Source organism: Nymphalis io, chromosome Z, assembly GCF_905147045.1.
Source record: "Nymphalis io chromosome Z, ilAglIoxx1.1, whole genome shotgun sequence".
Lineage (NCBI taxonomy): Eukaryota > Metazoa > Arthropoda > Insecta > Lepidoptera > Nymphalidae > Nymphalis > Nymphalis io.
In genome coordinates this window covers 7,391,197-7,412,077 of record NC_065918.1, presented here as the reverse complement: position 1 = coordinate 7,412,077, position 20,881 = coordinate 7,391,197, and the positions used below count along the sequence as shown (strand labels likewise).

The window sequence follows — 20,881 nt, the reverse complement described above, 5'->3', positions numbered from 1 at the left end:
TAAATAAATATACTTATTTTATTATTTTAATTGAAATTACAATTACGTTTCTGAATAATATTTTTTTTTGTATCCGTTATTATCTCTACAATAAATAAATTTTATAACAAATATTTATATATATATATTTACAAATACTACTAATATACTTTAATATAGTAACATGTTACATTAGCAGACACTTATACAAATTCTCAATTTCAAATAGGTAGTATAAAAACTTACCTGTTCGGTAAGCAAACCATTCGGGCAGTCCTTTAAGAAGCCTTTATGCCTAAAAAATAAGATACAATTGTACAAAATTATATTCATTAATATGTATAATATATAGTAAATTTAGGTATTTGAATAAAATATAATAAAATCCAACGTACCAGAGCCTTATTTCTTTCTCGGTAACTGTAACAAAAAAAAACTCTCATTAAAATAATAAATTACTTAATTATTCCTTAGCAAAGGTTATAGATTCGTTAATAACTTTATTCATGACCTTTTGATTTTAGTGATAAGATATTTGTAATTGTTTTATTAAATACATAAAACAATTATAATTTTTTTCAATACTCCCGTGCCATTATAAATTTTGTATGTTTTTAGTGTTTATTATATGATCGCAAAGATGTAAATTATGACATTTGAATAATTTATTATTTTAAATCTATGAAATATACTTTAGTATTTTATTTAATAGCGTATGCTCGCGGTTTTCACTCCCCTGTAAATATATTTTGGGTCAGTGGGATACTTTACGTAAAAAAGTTTCTCATAATTTTACTCACGAGGTCATCATTTACTTTTCTATGAATTTATTTTTCTATTTTCGTGTTTTATATGTAGAAAATAACTCAAAGAATTGAAATTTGTATGTCAAATTCGAATCAAATTAGAAAATTTTTAAAACCTGGACATTGTATATGCTTATAAAATAAAACGCTGAATCGATTTAATAACTTGATTTGGTTGGTCTCGAATACTTTTGCATATACATTTAATAAATACTCATGAAGATAAGTCTTTTTAACGAGATATAAAAGTATTTTAAATCCATAAAACCGCTGACGTTAACTGAATCCCAATTAGTAGTTTCCGTATGCAGCTTGCACAGATAAACCAAAAACGAAAATCTATTCACAAAATATTCTAAAGAAAACTGATTAAATGACTGTGAATTGAAACAAATATGCTGAACGTATATATTTTACAATAAAACAGTATGGAAGTGCTATTATATAACATGTAAATACTAATTGATCAGGGTCGGATTTAGAGGTCTGGAGGTCTTGGCGCAAGTAAAGGAGTGGTGGCCCTCAATTTTTCCACACAGTAATTTAAGTCGAAACAATTTAAATTCTTTTTAAAAACATTACGTAGATAAAGTAAAATAAAACAATTAAACTTGTATTTTATTATATTAAAGCTGTTTTTCTGTAGAAATTTTGATATATTTTATTAAAAAATTGTTAGTGTTGGGACTACTTATGGAGGCTCGGGACCCTAGTCACGGTAGCATGTGCACGCGATCCCGTGGCGCTAATCGTTAAGATGGAAAGGGTACCGTTTAGTTTTTTAGTGGGTATTCCAATTCCGATATTTCCGGGGCGCATTAGGTGCCTTGAGCACCGGCGAGCCTTACATATCTCCAACTGTTCCCGTGGGAGAAATGCATGATGTGTTTTTCCAGCGTTAAAAAAAGGCTCGGGACCCTAGATGCCTTAAATCCAGCCCTGCTAACTATGAGAAATATAAAGTTAATTGAAGCCACCACAACCCAATTAGCGCTATTAATTAACCGCATAATGTTACGTTTGTGTATTTACAATTCATAATGACAATCAATTTTAATAACGGTAACACAAAAAGAGAATAATTGATACTATATTTAAAACAGTTACAAAGTTACTATAAATTTTAATTGATGAATTATTATTTAATTAAAATTTTTATTTATAAATTATTAAAATAATAAATTAATTATTTTATTATAAAATAGACAATTTACAATCTAGTAGGAAAGTATCAGAGCGAAATGTTTTCACAAATGTTATAATCTCAAGCTTACTAAGAAATAAAGTGCGAACCAATGACGCCGGCGACAAGAGATGCATGAAAGTGTTTTCAATGGTTATTGGATAAGTTAGCTTACGATCAACTCAAATCAATGCATCCGATCTCGATATCAATGCAAACTTTGATTTATAGCTTTCCAAACCTGCTTTAAATTCGAAAGTATCTGAGTAAAATAATGATGACATATTGAAGTAATGATATTGTAGTATGGATCATTAATAAATAACCTATTACTGATAATTATTAATTAATTCTATCCAACATATTAATGGTATACTGCAGGCTGTAGGCCTGGCCTATGTAGCGTCTTTTCGACTGGTTCTGTGCCATTTGAATGGTATCCCGCTGCTTTCTTCAGTTAACCTGATGCGTGCAGGTCCTACGATAAATATTCGGGTTATGGCCGCCTTCCGAGGAATTTATCTCATAGTATTTTTTTATTTCTTTTAATATTTTTCTAAATAATGTAATATAGTAAATTAGTTATTTTATTATTAATTGATAATAAGCAATTATTATAAAATTTGTAGTTATAGGTCATGTAATTTTAAATAATTATAGTTACATTTTTGAAATCAATTCATTCGTATATTAAAAAAAAGAACAAAAGTGAAATATAAGCGAATGATTTTTTAAGCGTCTATTTATAAACTAAACATAAAATTAAATTGCGTAAAAATATAAGTAGTCTCGTTTGTATACAATTTTACTAAATTTACATTTTTTTAAGCAAATAGTGCTATGGAAATGTTTGAAAATAGATATCTTACTTTAGATAAAAAAAAGCCGAGATGGCCCTGTGGTAAGAACGCGTGAATCTTAACCGATGATCGTGGGTTCAAACCCGGGCAAGCACCACTGAATTTTCATGTGCTTAATTTGTGATTATAATTCATCTCGTGCTTTACGGTGAAGGAAAACATCGTGAGGAAACCTGCATGTGTCTAATTTCACTGAAGTTCTGCCACATGTGAACTCTACCAACCCACATTGGAGCAGCGTGGTGGAATAAGCTCCAAACCTTCTCCTCAAAAAGAGGAGAGGAGGCCTTTAGCCCAGCAGTGGGACATTCACAGGCTGTTACGGTACGGTACTTTAGAATATTTTTAACAGTTTATTATAACGAAATGTAACCAACATAATTTTATTTACCTGCCTATCCATATAATTATGTTAACTTAGAAACAGCAAAGTATAGAAAATAGGTTTCTTTTTTATGGCGTAGCTCTCTAAAAACCTAAAGGTTTTAATAAAAATCGCATCATCCCATAAAGGCGATAATAGGGACTAAAAGTTAGTATGTTAGTAAATTATTTTATTAATAAAATAATAAAGAATGAAGACGAAGTAATATGTATGATACTTCTATGAATTCCACTATTATAAAATCTTATGTAGGTTTAACACCTCCGTATTTTAAGGTTAGGTGTTTAGCATTAGTTAATCTGCATTTTGATATTCTTTACTCAGATAATATTCAATATTATCTGAGTAAAGGATACAGCCTTAGTAATATCGCAATACTAAGGCTGTATTCTGTGGACGGACTAGCGATTAGCGAGTTTAAGCATTTAATAAACCCATATAAGATATGCTAAGTTAACATATTTTTCAGAATTTTGAAGATTAATATGATTTAAAAAAAATAAATCTATTTACAGGTTATTCAATTCGATTATTAATTAATATCGATTAAATAATTATTTATAATTATGTATTATAACATTAATTCGCATATCGCATAAAAGTTTTAAGTAAAATTTTATGAAAATCAATAATTAAAACCTCATTTTCGATAAGCAAATAAATATCCTTAAATTATATTCTGTTATAACGAAACGCATGCTTTATAAATTGACATAAATATGATTTACAAATCTTATGGTGAAAGCTTTTATATATAGCTAAGGTGACATACGTTTTAGTTTATTCCGTCGATAAAATTGTAAAGATTCGTGTTTTAAATCATGAAATTGAATATTATTACACTTTCTTTTAATATATTAATAATTCTTTTTTATAATGATATTAATATATTTTATTTTAGGTGTGGAGTGTAATTGCTTTATCGGTTTTTATTTTTTTTATAGAATAGGAAGGCGGACGAGCATACGGGCCACCTGATGGTAAGTGGTCACCAAACGCCCTTAGACAATGGCATTGTAAGAAATGTCAACCATCGTTTACATAGCCAATGCGCCACCAACCTTGGGAACTAAGATGTTATATCCCTTGTGCCTGTAATTACACTGGTTAGAGTTAAAGGAGGTTATTATTATCCTAAACCAATTCTTTCATTGAAACTGCCGAATAATAAACCAACGTTACAAGAATTTGGAGGTCGAATTGTGCAAGAAACTTCCACCCAAGATGGTCGGAAAACAACGGCGTATTCTGTACCTTATGGAGATCACTTTTACTTAAAGCGGCACGAGAACGACAGAAGTGGGCATCATTTAGTTCAGTCACCAAAATACAGAGGTAACACAATAAGTCCACCAGCAAAATCTCAAGATAAGTACCATTCAAGACCTTACAAGTCTAACTCCGATAACTACCGAGTTGAATGCAAATATTGACGCCTATCTTTAAATTCAAAGCTCTGTTGTGCACAGTTGTAATATAAGTGAATCAAAATCAATAAATGTAGAGCCAACATTAAATGAGGTAAACGAGCCTCGAGAAACATACAGTTTAAATTCGCAGAAAATTGTTCCATCGATAAATCTTCAAAGTACTGATACTCTACAAGTACTACTAATGTTCAAAACAGTGCAGCAGCTGTGTTAAGATTTAATGTGATAGTCACGCTTCTATAATAAATGTTCAAGGTATTGCGTTTCCGGTACCGGCGAAAATGCATGGACGAAATGTTCGACCACCCTTATTTAATGTCCAAAATTCGGACAGTATGAATGGAATACCATACAACCAGCAACATTTAAACATAAATAACGGTTTATCTGGTAATATACAAGGAATCCAAGAAACTTTTTTCAAATTATACACGTCCCCTTATAGTATACAAAATATTTTTTCAGAGAATTTAAATGAAAAAAAAAACACTTTTCTTCGAAGTTATACTGAAAACCGCAACTATTTGAAGCTCAAAATAATCTACAATTGCTTGTTTATCAAAGTCAATTTGATAGTATTCATAGCAATGCAAATCAGATTGATAACAAACAAAATACTCCAAAGCCAGTGGTTACCAAGCACGTTTATATTCATGTGCCTCCCCCTGATATAGACGAGGTACCAGTTGTTCGCTATTCACCGACGCTGAAAAAGATTTACAAGATCATTTTCACAAGGTTGCCTGTACAGGAATCTGGAAATAAGGAGCTGCAAGCTGCTTTAATAATAATAATCAATTAACACATATTGAAGATAAAACACTTATATATGTTTTAGTTAAGAATACTGAAGATTCTCAGCTTTTATTACCCAAACAGAAGGTCAGAACACGAAGTTTTATTCGTTAAGTATAGAGATAATCCATCTATTACTGCAAACTAAATATATCAATAAAAATAAAATAAAATATAATTAAAAAATAGTCAATTTATCAAAACAAACTCAGATGATTCAGATTTCGCAGTCACATTATGAGCTGGACGGGTAAACGGAAATCGATAAATGGTAATCTGTTGTACGATAATGCTGAGCATTTTTATGAACTTGAATCTATTTCGAATTGTATTCGTTTGTTGCTTTGCGAGTAGCGCAATTAAATTATTTTAAGCATACATTTTGTATTTTTTGATTGTATTTAGTAAGAAAGCAAGTAGTTAGTACATTATGTATATCCAAAGATGTAGTATATAAATATATTTTTATTTTAATTAACAAGGTATTTACAAATCTAAAACTAAAGGGTCGAATATATGTATGAATATATATTAGTTTGTCTCGCTCTGTAGCATTCAAGTTTTAAATAATTAATTAAGATATTATGACGAGGTATAGTTGAATTCCTCTCAATAATGGGAATAACATTACTTTCAAGAAAATTTCTTTTAAATATAATACGCAGTTAGGCGTTTTCCATTGAAAAATGATAGACTCATACAGAAACATATATGTGTAATATTAATATAAAGCAGATATTTATCTTTCTTCTAAATCTTTCCGTTAGATTATCGAGATCGTAAGTTATAACGTCAATAGCCGATATGTAATATGCAGTTGGACGCATCATGAGTTTAATTTTTCTGACGTAATCTACCCGCGCACCGGCCTTTTCTAAATAATTTATTTTGTCGTAACGATTTATTTTGTAAAATTTAAACATTTTGTTAAAATTACAAACTAAATTAAATTAAAACTAAATGTAAGATTAGTTACTACATGTAAATTGGTTATGATTTTTATGTATGTAATAATTATACTTATATGAGACTTTAATATGCACAGAAACAGACAAATCACTTTTAAGCTGTTATAATATTCAAGACTGCACAATTTATGAATATTGAAAGTATGAAATTTTAGGCATCCATAATATTATTATACGAATAAAAACTTTCCTATTACGTTTTAATTATAAAATAATTTATTAGATATCTTTGTTTAAGATATATTAAACAAGATATTAAGAATATTAAAATAAATATTATACAACTACCCACTATGGCTACTGAGTATAACACATATGGCTGGTGGGTAGCCATCGCAGATACTTTTTATAGCACGCTGTAAGATTTACTTTTGTGGTATTTCAAAGTAATAACTAAAAAATCACATAACATATTTCTACGTACCTACTTCTCTAAATAATTATATTATATAACAAATTATAAGAATATTTTAGGATTTTATACCTTCAAACTAGCAATAACGAGGTGTCTATCGAAATAGCAGTTTCGAGATAATCGGAAAATTATATAATGAATATGCTTTAAAACGAACTTAATAAATTCCATATTCGGTCACGTTTCTCATGCATTTTAATAGCATCATGCATAAATTTAAAAAAATACCTGCTATAATTTCCAATTTTAGCATTATTTAATATAAATCAGTAAAGTCTTTGTCAATGAGTTCTATTTAAAGCACAATATAACTTTGTTAGTGAAATTTGAATAAATATCTTAAATACATATAATTCGTAATATAAATAGCTTTTATATAATGAATAAAGATGAACGTACCGCTCATTTCAATCCCAACGATCACTTGTTCGATCCTTAGTTATGACAAACTTTCTAAGATCTATAATACATATATTTTTGTCGTCTTCTTGAGTAACTACTGAGTTCATTGCCAGTTTTTCTCGCTATGATCTACATTCAGAATTCGCGTAAGTGCTTGACGATTCAAAAGTACTTGTAAAAATCCATTTGAATAAAAATATTTTGTTTAATTGATTGATATAAAAAACATACACTAGTGCATAAATATTTTTTTACAGGTGGTAGAGCTTTGTGCAAGCTCGTCTGGGTAGGTACCACCCACCAATCAGATATTCTACCGTAAAACAGCAGTACTTGGTATTGTTGTGTTCCGGTTTGAAGGGTGAGTGAGCCAGCATAATTACAGGCACAAGGGACATAACATCTTAGTTCCCAAGGTCGGTTGCACATTGGTGATATAAGCGATGGTTAATATTTCTTAAAATGCCAATGTCTATGGGTGGTATTGGTGACTACCTACAATCAGGTGGCCCATACGCTCGTCCACCTTCCTATTATATATATAAAAAAATATTTAATTTGCAATGCTGTTGGTTGACGTCGTATCGGCAAGCAGGTCGACACTTAAATAACTTATAAGAGCACAGTGTACAACCTTGGCCTGCGTCTAAGCTCAAAACTAGTTCGCGTTTTTGACGACGTACATTTCCTCGGCCACACCAAAAAACCCTTTCAAGTACACTGGGACGTCCATATTTCCGACAGTCTACTGTTCCCCATCATACATAGTTCGGCAAAAATAACTTTCATGTGTAACAATATTGTTTTTTATTTATCCATCCATAATACCAAATAATTACAATTATGTAATTATTTGGCATGTTATATGTCGTGACATCCTTACTAATATTATATTATAAATGCGAAAGTGAGTTTGTTTGTTTTTTCGTTACGCTTTCACGTATTAACTACTCAATTGATCATCAATTTTCCATAAACATGATCAAGGGTACAGAAAACAAATTGGATTCCCAGCACGTGCCCTCCCCTCCATCAAACTCGGGCGATGCTGCGGGTGGAATTTAGAAATGTAATAATTGACAAAAATGATTTTAAATTTAATTAAGCTTATTTAAATTTAACTTAAGCCATCAGAAAGCGTACGCTGAGTAAGTAATCGTTGCATAGTATAAATAAAGATTAACTTCCTCATTTAACTGTAACTTAGAGTATCTGTTTTATGAGCGTCCCATAAAAGAGTCGTTTACTGAAAGTGGTTTTAACAGCGATACCTTAAGATTGATGGGAAATCATGCCACATTGCAATTGAGTATTTGATTGCTGACTTAATAGTGCCCCTTATGTTATTATACTAAACATGCCTTTAGAATAAGTAATTAAATTTTTTTTAAGGAAAACTTATTTATGCCTAAAGAGATTTAGTTTGTGAAGTATAAATTTGTGTGCAAAGTTAAAGTTAATTGTCTCAAACGCAAAAAGGTTTCACTTATGTAATTTATGATGTATACATGAGTACTTACGGAGTAGAACGATTATTATTTTTGTGTACAAATTTATTTAGATGTAAAAATTAATAAATGAGACATAATTTATATATATATATATATATATATATATACGTAAGTACATAAAAGTACGCTAAGAAATTTAAATCTCCTCTGGTAACGATGGGACATTTCATTGTTTTTTTTTTTAAATAAACAGGATAAATTACATTAACGGCTCAAGCTATCGGTTTTATACGAAACAACACTAATGTCATACTTGAAAATATCAAAACGATGAGTTGAAGTATTAGTAGTTATTATTTATTTATAGCCTTTGTAATATTAGTTTCTAAAATTGGTAATCTATATATGAAAATAGGCAAAGACGAAATTGTTTAGTACCTTTTTCTGCTCTGTTTGCGAACCGATTTTTGTTGTTATCAATAAAAAAAAAAGAAATAATTAAATTCCAATAATCAATTATGATTGTATTTAAATCACTGAGCCCACTAGTATACATACATTTTTAATTTATTTTATTGAATAGGTGGAGGTTTTATTGAATAGGAGGACGAGCATATGGGCCACCTGATGATAAGTTGTCACCAACGCCCATAGCCCATCGGCAAAGCGCCACCAACCTTGGGAACAAAGGTTATGTCCCTTGTGCCTTTAATTACAATGGCTCATTCACTGATGAATGCGTGGTACCTACCCAGACGAGCACAAAGCTCTACCACCAGTGCCGTAATATAATAATTTCATTAGACACTAGCCTGTATAGTTTTTATTAAGTAAACTTTAAAAAACATCAAAAACATTTGAGTTAAATTGACAGTAGAATAGTCAGTAATATTGTATGCAGATTATTATTGAAACAAATATATTATGTTGGTTCGAATGAGCACAATAACAATGCAAAGTATCAAATCACAAAAGGCTACTTGTATTTATAATTAAATTTTATAAATAAATATCATTGTTCAAAGTATATTAATTATTTATGTTTCCAGTAAAGTCAAAATCTTTGTTTAATATACAAGCGTTATGCTAACTTAATAAATATCAAAACTCGGTTTCGAAATCAAATACCTCGGACCTAAAAAGAATCGGTAGAAGTCAAAATAAACTCTACGAAATATAATATGCTTAAAGTAATTTATATTAAAAAAAAACAATATACTTTATACTGTCTAACAATCGTTTTCTACAAACATAGCTAATGCGTATAAAGCACAGAAGCCTCCCCCAACATGCGGGCGAAACATGGTCGTTATAGCACTTAAACTTTCCTGAAAAAAATCGATTATGCTCCGATAACAATACAGGTCATAAATGTACGTTTATTCCTTGTATTACCGTACCGTACCGTAACATCCTGTGAATTTTCCACTGCTGGGCTAAAGGCCTCCTCTCCTCTTTTTGAGGAGACGGTTTGGAGCTTATTCCACCACGCTGCTCCAATGCGGGTTGGTAGAATACACATGTGGCAGAATTTCAGTAAAGTTAGACACATGCAGGTTTCCTCACGATGTTTTCGTTCACCGTAAAGCACGAGATGAATTATAATCACAAATTAAGCACATGAAAATTCAGTGGTGCTTGCCCGGGTTTGAATTCACGATCATCGGTTAAGATTCACATGTTCTTACCACTGGGCCATCTCAGCTCTCTTCCTTGTATTAAGATAAATTTATTCCGTTACAATTTCAGGAAAAATACTTTATGTTTTTACGAACATCTAGTTTTCAAATATATATTTATAAAATAAAATAAATATTATATTGATAAAAAAAAATATTCGTAATTATTACGCTTTTTCGAATGACTTGAACGATATGGAGTCCGTCTGTCGAATTAAAACTTTAACAGAGTTTAGGTACGTATGAGATTTGGATAAATGAAACAATAAAAAATATATATTTACTAAAATATTTCCAGCCTTAACCCAATCTTGTTACGGTTTTAATAAAATGTATGGAATTACAAACTGTGACATATTTTGCTTCAGCTTTGTAATAAATTTACTTGTCGAAAACTGGCAGCAGACTGCAAGATAAATGGTAAGATCTCTTTCCACTTTTTAATTACGAAACCTTTTATGGAAAATAAAAGGGGTATTATTTCCCATCCTAATTAAAAAGCAGCAGTTGAGAAAATGTACTTAAGAAATTAATTTAAAGATACAAAATATTTTATGCCGATATGATTTGATAGTAAAGTGTTCGATAAAACTAATTAATTACATAACATAGTAAAGCTTGCTTAGAACTTCTAATTGAAATTGAATCTCTTTTATAATTAATCAGATGGCATTATGTAAAACGATAAGACTTTTTTTTAAATATATAATTAATATGTTATAAGTAGGTCAAAATAGTTGCTTATATTTATTATTTTAATAAGGATTTGCGGTACTATCTATTCTTGTATTTACCGCAGAACTAATACTCAACACATATATTACGTATTATTCTCATTTCCTTTGTAGTATGAGATCACGCAATGTGAAAGGTCAAGGTTATTAAAATAACATCGACTTATTGAGTATTTTGGCAAACTTAGAGGTTATCTGAATGTTTTGGCAGTTGAAATATTTGTAGCTGTACGTACGTACAATTACGTACGATGAGAAAGAAATACATGGTTTTGTTAATAGTATCAATTTAATGACTAAAAATTGTACCAAATGACAATCTTTTAGACGGCGTGTTTTTTCTATAAATTTGTAATGCGTATTTTGTTCTCTATTTTAATTTTTATATATTATAAAAATGACTGTACATAATTTAATGACTAGCTGTAAATGTTAATAAAATTTAATGTTGCGATTGTAGTGAGTCTGTTAAATTATTGTAGTTCAGAAATCGTAATGTTTGCTAATGTTCTTTGGTTTTTGCGCCATCGTTTAGAATATCTAAGGATGCGTTATTGCAAAATAACATCATCATTTATTAATCAGTAACAGCCTGTTAATGTCCCACTGCTGGGCTAAGGCTTCCTCTCCCTTTTAGAGGAGAAGGTTTGGAGCTTATTCCACCACGCTGCTCCAATGCGGGTTGGTGGAATACACTTTAAAGCACGAGATGAATTATAATCACAAATTAAGCACATGAAAATTCAGTAGTGCTTGCCCGGGTTTGAACCCATGATCATCGGTTAAGATTCACGCGTTCTAACCACTGGGCCATCTCGGCTTACCATCAATCATTTCACGAATACTGACGGACTTGCGGTCTTAACGGCGTAAACATATAGATGCAATGAATGAAAATTGAACAAATGAAAGCATTTTTTACTATGTTTCCCGGTACGGTAACTGAATGTAATTAATAAAAACTGTAACCGTGACGTCCGGTAGATTAAAACATCGAAGTTAATAGTTATTAGAGGAGGAGAATTCAAAGATCTATTGGACATTGACAATGGCAAAATCTCAGTTAACATTAAGACTGGTTGCATAACATTCCCCGATTTTTTTTTTCAGTTTATAGAATTAAATACCGAACCTATCTAAATCATGATTGATTGAGTGAACGTGCTATATTGGCTGTGAAATACAAAATCTCGAAGGAATAAAGAAGAGTCATTTTAATACCACGAATTCCAATAATTCCAACTAACATGCTATTTTACATTAAATACTTTCAGTTTACCGTGTAGCCTAGCATTTGCAATGACTACAAACAAATCACAATGGCAGTCTTTGCATGTTTGCGGCATTAACCTTGAAAATTCATACTTCACGCATAGTCAATTGTGTATAGCTGGTTCCCGTGTCGGGAGACCATCAGTTTTGTTTAAGCGTCAGAAAACAAAACGATAAATGTTGTGTATCATAAAGCATTGCGATGACATGATGACACCAAACAACTCGAATTAAAACATTTTTGTTTGGCATGTTTTATCAGTTTACTTCAAATTATGATTTAATTCAATTATAATTTAATATTGGAACATAACGACAACATTTCAGCAGTCATGTAAAATTTGCAATCGACGTTCTTCTGAATGTCTCTGTCTTCTGAACTCGACTTAAAATTTAATTAGTATGGCCACAATCGTTGATAGATGCAATGATAACTAATTAAGGTTTTTTCTTAATTTTACCATTTTCAACAGCTTTGTAGAAATTCAGAAAAAGATTGCAATTTTTTTGTTAAAATTTGGACAGGATAATGTCTGTGGGGTCAGCTAGTAATGAAATAAAAGTATACCGTAACCGTAACAGCCTGTGAATGTCCCACTGCTGGGCTAAAGGCCTCCTCTCCTCTTTTTGAGGAGAAGGTTTGGAGCTTATTCCACCACGCTGCTCCAATGCGGGTTGGTAGAATTTACATGTGGTAGAACTTCAGTGAAATTAGACACATGCAGGTTTCCTCACGATGTTTTCCTTCACCGTAAAGCACGAGATGAATTATAATCACAAATTAAGCACATGAAAATTCAGTGGTGCTTGCCCGGGTTTGAACCCACGATCATCGGTTAAGATTCACGCGTTCTTACCACTGGGCCATCTCGGCTTTACATTATAAAAGTATACGTTAAACTGTATTCACACGAGATGATTTCAGTCGATAAACTGTTATAGGGGCGATTTGGGGCGAATCGTCTGAAAAGTTTTTATGCAAATTTAATCACATAAAATCAATTTAACTAAAATCGAATCGTTAAATTCTGTATATAATCAGAAAATGTGTATCGATATATTTGAACTGAAGGGAAAATACGTTAAAGACAAAATTGTTGTATGTGTACTTAAAACAATTATACGTATGTCATATATTACTATCAGAAAGTGATGAAAGGCTCTCTAAAACTTGCACCTTTATTTATTCCTTAAAGTTGATTTTATTATTAATATGACAAAATTCTTGAAAATATAAATATCGTACGAGTATAAGTTTTAAATATTTTATAAGAGCTTAAAAAATCGTCCACGTCAATTCTCTGCAGAGCATCGATCTTGTTAGAAGCTATTCTTAGGCCCAGCTTGTACATCTTTGGGACGATATTGCCCACCCTGAGTTTGGTGAGTTCATAGATTCTTTCGAATAAACATAGTTACAATTTTATCTTTCCTTCAGTCTCATAATCGGGTGGGCGGTAATTCGAAACAACAGAACCAACGATCAGCGACAATACCGGGATTTCGAGAAACGGGAATGTAAAGTGGCAGCCTGCAACATCCTATTTTGGGGCCGCTACTAAGAATTATAGAAAAAACTCAATAAATTTTTACTAGCCTAACCCGAAATTCGAACATCGGAATCAGAAATTTTAATAACATTAATTAAATGAACTCACAATCTAAGTGGACATAAAAAAGGTCACAGTTTTTATTAGGTTATATGCGACATGCTAAAATCGCAATTTTCAGTTAAACTTATGTATACTATATCTTGATAACGGCATAGAATATTTTTTTATTCACTGTAGGCGTGTTTTTCATTTATATAAAAATAATGTAGGCGATAAGATATAATGTGTCGTAAACTCACAGTTATATAACTTTATTCCACCAGGTTAAGAAAGTATCTGCCTTTTATGTTGGGACATTATTTTTAAGAGCCACGTCTTCTTGCACTCACCAAGATTATGGACGCGTTTTATTTACCATATATCTGACTGATTCCATTCGATAATGATGAAATGGGTTATTAAAAATGTTTTTTACATCGTAAAAATCATATTACTATTTTGTAGATATCATTTGCTTCCACGATTCGCTTATGGAGTAACTCAAAAATCATTAATCCGATTGTAATTGAACTTTATTATATTTATAACTTAGAGTTTCAGAATGGACAGCTTTAATTTGATAGCGTTATATGTATTATTTAATAGCTACTTATACCAATTATAAAAACATAAACTTAAAATTAATGAATCTATTTATTGATTACCCACGTCAAGCCTATGCTTCTATTTTACTTGAGGACTGGAGCTGACTATCCTTAACACAGGTTATTTAAAGAACCCATTTATTTAAATAATATTTATGTTAAAGAAAGCAATTTACCATCACGAAATGTGTAAGCAATAAGGGTAGAGCTTAATACATGTAAATATTAGCTAATTAAGGCTTAAAGTAAAAAACAAAATTTCTATTTAAAAAATAAACCGCTTTTAATGAATGTTTGTTTGCGTGCAGGGAGTGCGTGCGCACATTTGTGTGTTTTCATGTCCATCAATAATACGATTGATACAGTACTTAATATTTTAATGTAGTTGTTAAATCAGCTAAAAATATATTAAAACCGTTTATGGATAATTTCTACTTTATAGATCTCGTAAAATCTTTAAAATATTTTTATCCTACATACGAGGTGTTTACGGACTCTAGTTGTTTTTCCTTTATATTTCATCTCGAACTCTGAACGAAAATATCGGATAAAACTTGTTTGTATTTCATAAAATTTTGCTTTGTCACGTGTTTACTTACTCGCATTGGAATAAAGCAGTGTTATGGAATAAGCTCCGAACCTGAACATTAACAATAGAGATCTTAGCTCACTAGGTCATTCACGGGCTTCGTATAATATTAAAGATTGTTAAAATAAATGACGCATTAATCTTTAAATATTGTTAACTGAGTGAGAGATATAAATATTGTCTCTTATGCCGTGAAAGTAAAAAAGAGAGGGGCGTCCCTCTCTTTTGTCATCATGCCCCCTCTCCGCCGCTGCTGTAATATGTGTTTTTTGTAATATGTGTTTGGTGGATGTGCTATATAGATCGTTGCTATATATCATAAAAATAAGAGAAATAGAGATTTTTTGTACGAACTAAGCCCAATGATTTTATTTATTTTATTTCATAAATATTTATAGGCTTTCTCGTATAATATATATATATATATATATATATATATATATATATAATATATGATAAGGAGATCTTCTATATCTTTTTAAATTTTAGTCTGGAATTTTCACCCGGAACAAACGTTTTTTTACCTAGTATAAAGGACTCCACGCTCTTCTATTTTTCGTTTATTATATAACATGTATGATATGAACTTGCTTATTGTGGCTTGTGGCAGCTTTTTAATTGTTGATAATTAAAAGTTAAGGACCATTTTAATAAGGCAAAACAGTTATGTGTAATATTGCAATAAAACTATTGCAGGTGTAAAATTTGTAATACATACAATGCATAGCATTTGTAAAATCTAAAAATATTACCAAAGTATAACAATTAAAGATTAAGCATTCAAAATACAAGACCATTGATTTGATAAAAATAAAGCTAAGAAACGTAAAATATCATATATATAAAAGATTTATACGGAATAATAAAGAGGTTGCGAGTCGAGAGCCGCCAAGCGTAAATTCTCTCTCAACGGAACGGATTTAAATATCCTTAGTGACTATATTGAATTGTTAGAGTGTTGGCGGTGGCATGGATTTCGCGTGTGACGAGATTTTTCTAACGTGAAAATATATTATTTGTACGCTATATAATCTTTGTTTTTTATTTAATGATGTGAGCTAGTAATATTTCTGCCAACAAGCTCAAACAAACTCTGGCTTGAAAACCCATGCATTAAAAATTAAGGGGATTAAAAAGGGATGAAAGTTTGGAAATTCTCCATTTCGTATGTTAGAAGTATGGAAATCGGTTTTTATGCTTGTGTTAACGAGTTAAAGGCAGTTGTTAAAGTGTTTTGACAATTTACACCAACAACAACAAAACTAAAGAGAAAGCAGCTGAATAATATTCTATTAATAAAATAAATAAAATATTCTATTAATAAAACAAATAACAAACATTTCATTTAAGATACAGTTGCCCAAATCTCAGCACCTGCCACTTTATGTGTGCACAGAAATAAAACAGAGGTACCATAATCCCTAAGTGAAGCATGGAAGGTACATTTGTATTTATCGCACTACTCAAGAAGTAATGGAAAAATCTGTTATTATCTTGCTAATAGCACCAATAAAACTGCATCACTATAGCGTATCCCACACAGTTACTGAAATAACGCGTCACAGAGAAAAATGTATTAATTTGACAGACCTGCAAATGCCGTCTTAATTTGTAAAGAAAACTGTTCAATGCGATGTGATAAGGTGATAATCATGATATCACAGAATGGACTTATAGAAAAAAAAAAAACATTAAGGTTATCAAGGATGCTAGCAAAAATGCTAGCAAAATATCATCCCGTGCAAGCACGATGGGTTTCCACGGCTGTGTCACACGGTATGTAAAAGAGAAAAAAATATTGAATATACTAAATATAATATAATTTAAAATACTAAGTATAAAAAAACATCGAAAAAAAATCACGGATTCGAAAGATTGTGGAAATAGAGTAGTAAGTTATTATTATATCATTTGATTTGATTGAAAAGCTAACGAATTTATTTCTTGCTGTCTTATAATGGTAGTTATATGTAAAATCACACGCAATAAATTATGTTAGGGCATGTAATTTATTCGTTTGATTACTTTAATTTCAATCGATTAAATACTATAAACATATTTTATGAAACAATTCTTTAAACAAGATGACTTTAACGGCGGCAGTAAAATTCTATACGCACACACGTTCACTTGAAACACAAAAATTTATGACCCTGTAGCAAGACGTTACAAGAGATAAATTTTGGTGTGTCGTTTAAGTAGTATCTTTCAGTTATATATCAATTTTTATAATTAAAAAAATATCTACATTTATATATTATAATATATATGTAATCTAATTGAACAGCTAGTAGATATTTAATTAACAATTTTCATACGTTAACTCAAGATATTTACCAGTTGTATATAAAAAGTGTTCAGTTATAGACAGTTGATAAACGTTTATCATGAGCGGATATTGAATTTGCGTCCTGAATATAAACATCCTATAACGCTCAGATGATATGTCGCATAACTGACAGAATTCCTGGTTTTTCACATACGATATATACTGTATCCGGTTATTCACATTTATCTTACATTTTTAAATAAAATCACGCTAATTCAACGAGAGTTAGGGATTAAGTACCTGACCCACAATGCGTCCAACCTTATGATGCCTTTAAGGATGGAAAATCGTCATAAAATTAAAATATAATAGAATTACTTGGAATAAAAAAAGTATCTCGATTAAGTAACTGCGACTCGACAAATAACTTAATCAGGTTTTTTTTTTAAATAGGAAGGTGGACTGGCTGTTGGTAAATGATCATCATCGTACATAGACATTGGCGCTGTAAAAAATATTTACTATCCCTTACGTGGTCAATGCGCCAACAACCTTGGTAACTAAGATGTTATGTCTTTTATGCCTGTACTTACTTCAGAACAAGATCTTATTAAAATTTCAATCGATCTGGAGAGTGTTGTTTTTAATTAGCTGCCCACTCACGGGCCTATTGCGGGCGGAAAATTATTAAATAATAACACGTTATTAATTTATGGATGATTTCATTTTCAAAATCTATCCCGACTGAGGTTATTTATTTTTTATATTTTTGATTACACAAAACTCAAAATATAATATAGTTTAAATACAATACTTTATTTTTAAATTTGTACTGAATACAAAAAAAGATTGGAATTTTTGTTATATGCTCTTTTTCATGCAACTCAAATAAGTCCATTTCATTTTAGATGCTGAAACTACAGACCAAACTAATACTTCCACATGCACCCAATCAATAGATTACACTGCATGCTTGAGCGCTTGTCGAAGTATTTACAATTAATTACACATAAATATAAAGTATGAGTATTTATCTATATTGAAATTTTACATTGAGATTGGTATTTTTAGTTCGAATGAGTGGTCAGTTCTTATAATCGGAATATAATAAATAGACTAGAGCAATGTGCTTGTGACAGTGAATTTGGACCACGTTCCTGTACACAAATAAAGTGCGGTTGAGTTCAGACACAGTCGTTTTGCGGTTGAGCCTGAGCTGCCTGGATGTATCAGGAACTATTTTTAGTTCTTTACATTTTAAAGGGGAAGCTTAAGGAAAACTGTTAAGAGTTAAAAAGAAATGCTTCGAAAAAGTTTTTATAAAACTTTAAAAAATATATGTTATTGCAGCAAATATTTTCTTTTCTATTATATAACATATACATATTATTATATATTGTACATTGATACATATACAATGAAATGATGAAGCTCAACGTTTTATTTTAAAGCGCCCCATCTTAAGAACAATCATCGATTTGAATTATTCCTTTTGTGTTAGATATTCTATTTATTGAGTAAGTAAGATATAAGCTATATATCATAACGAAACAACGCTAAGGAGCGGAGCAGTAAACTGAAACGTCTGAAACTAATATCTCGATTGAATAAAATATTATTAAAGTGCACATATAAGTTAAGAATAATATTTGTATGTATATCAAATATGCTTATAATATTTGTAATAAAAAAAGAATTTAAAATATTGGCTGTCACTTCTCAATATATGTTTAATAATGTTATGTAAGTGCGCAAAGGATATTACATAACCAATGAATGACTTTTACATGATGGCACATGAGAATGTAACGATCACCTGCAGGCCATTTTAAATATAATTTTTTTTTATTAACCTTATTGTATAATATAAGTGTTGACTTTGATATTTAAATTTAGAAGAAGTGCTACGAAAAATAATTAAAAAAACAATAAAGAAAAGAAAAAGGCCGTTTTCTATGCTTTTCATACTTTTTTTTGACTACCTCGTTGGTCTAGAGCTAGATGTAATACCCCAAACCCGGTGGTCCTGGGTAAAAATCCCTGCCATGTCAGGCCAATAAAAAAGTTATTGGGGCTTTCTATCGAAAATTCTCAATAGCAGCCCGAAGTTTGGAAGTTGAAAGTGTGTACACTCCGTGCCTCGGAAAGCACGTAAATACGTTTGTCTTGCGCCTGAACTCTTTCCGTTCGTGTGGGATTGCTGTCTCATCGGATAATGAGAGTTTTTTTTTTTTTTTTTATATCGCCGGGAGGGCAAATGACTCTACTCCACCTGATGGTAAGTGGTAGTAGAGTCCAAACGCGACGACGGCCAGTACAGACGGGAAAAACGTTCTGCACTAGCCGCCTTCGCCTTGCCGGCCCGCAAGATGCCTCTTCACGCCTCGTTTGAAGGAACCCAGGTTGTAAGAGGAGGGGAATACGTGAGCTGGTAAGGAATTCCATTTTTTGGAAGTGCGACAAAGAAAGGAGTTGCCAAATTTCTTTGTTCGCGATGGAATTGATGTCACAGTTAGGCGGTGACATCGAGAACCAGCCCGCGTGGACTTAAGAAGGAAGGGGGAAGCAGGAATTAGAGAGAATAATTCCTCAGAGCACTCGCCGTGATACAGTCGATAGAAAGCGCTCAGTGCTGCTATCTCACGACGCAATTGTAAAGGTTCAAGGGTGTTTGTGACCTTTACGTCGCCAATAATGCGTACGGCACGTCGCTGCAACCGGTCCAAGGCCTCAAGTAGGTACTTAGCGGAGCCATCCCAAAGGTGCGAGCAATATTCCACGCAAGACCGTACCTGTGTTTTGTACAGCAGGCACAGTTGTTGTGGCGTGAAAAAGCGCCGCACCTTGTTCAGAACTCCGAGTTTCCGTGAAGCTGTTTTTATAACAGCCTCGATGTAATCCCTTGGACTAAGGTCGCAGCGAACGTCAATCCCCAGCATGGCGATTTTGCTTTGCATCACCAGCGGAGTACCACAGAGGGAGGGAAGAGGGGAAAATGTTGACTTTTTCGCCGTGAGAGCGCATACCTGTGTTTTCTTGGCATTAAACTCAACAAGATTATCAGAGCCCCATTTGGCGATGAGATCTAACGTCCTATCGAGTTCAATGACAAGATTCTCCCGCCTCTCCTCAGTTTCCGCCCGCCCAGCCACTGCGCGTCCGTGGTATCCACCATGCACTGTACTATCATCTGCATAGCAATGTATGTTCCCAAGGGAGAGCATATCATTGATATGCAAAAGAAAGAGTGTGGGAGATAGCACAGATCCCTGGGGGACCCCAGCATTCACTACATAGAATTGTGAAGCGCAACCATCTACTAAAACACGAAGGCTACGCTTGTGTAGGAAGCTGGCAATCCAGGTGCATAGCTGAGCAGGCAGACCATATGCCGGTAGCTTGGAGAGAAGACTTCTGTGCCAGACCCTGTCGAAAGCCTTGGAGATATCGAGGCTGACAGCCAACGA

General features: G+C 31.8%; 1 protein-coding gene across 1 annotated transcript in view; it reads right to left on the bottom strand.

Annotated features, from left to right (window-relative positions):
- The window catches only part of LOC126780382 (frequenin-1), a 243,516-nt gene that overhangs the window by 83,761 nt on the left and 138,874 nt on the right, over positions 1-20,881 (bottom strand). Inside the window, exons 4-5 of the mRNA XM_050504844.1 lie at positions 375-399; positions 226-274 (exon numbers count right to left, since the gene is read on the bottom strand). Coding sequence (XP_050360801.1) covers positions 226-274; positions 375-399 — 74 coding nt within the window. The remainder of the gene's footprint in view (positions 1-225; positions 275-374; positions 400-20,881) is intronic.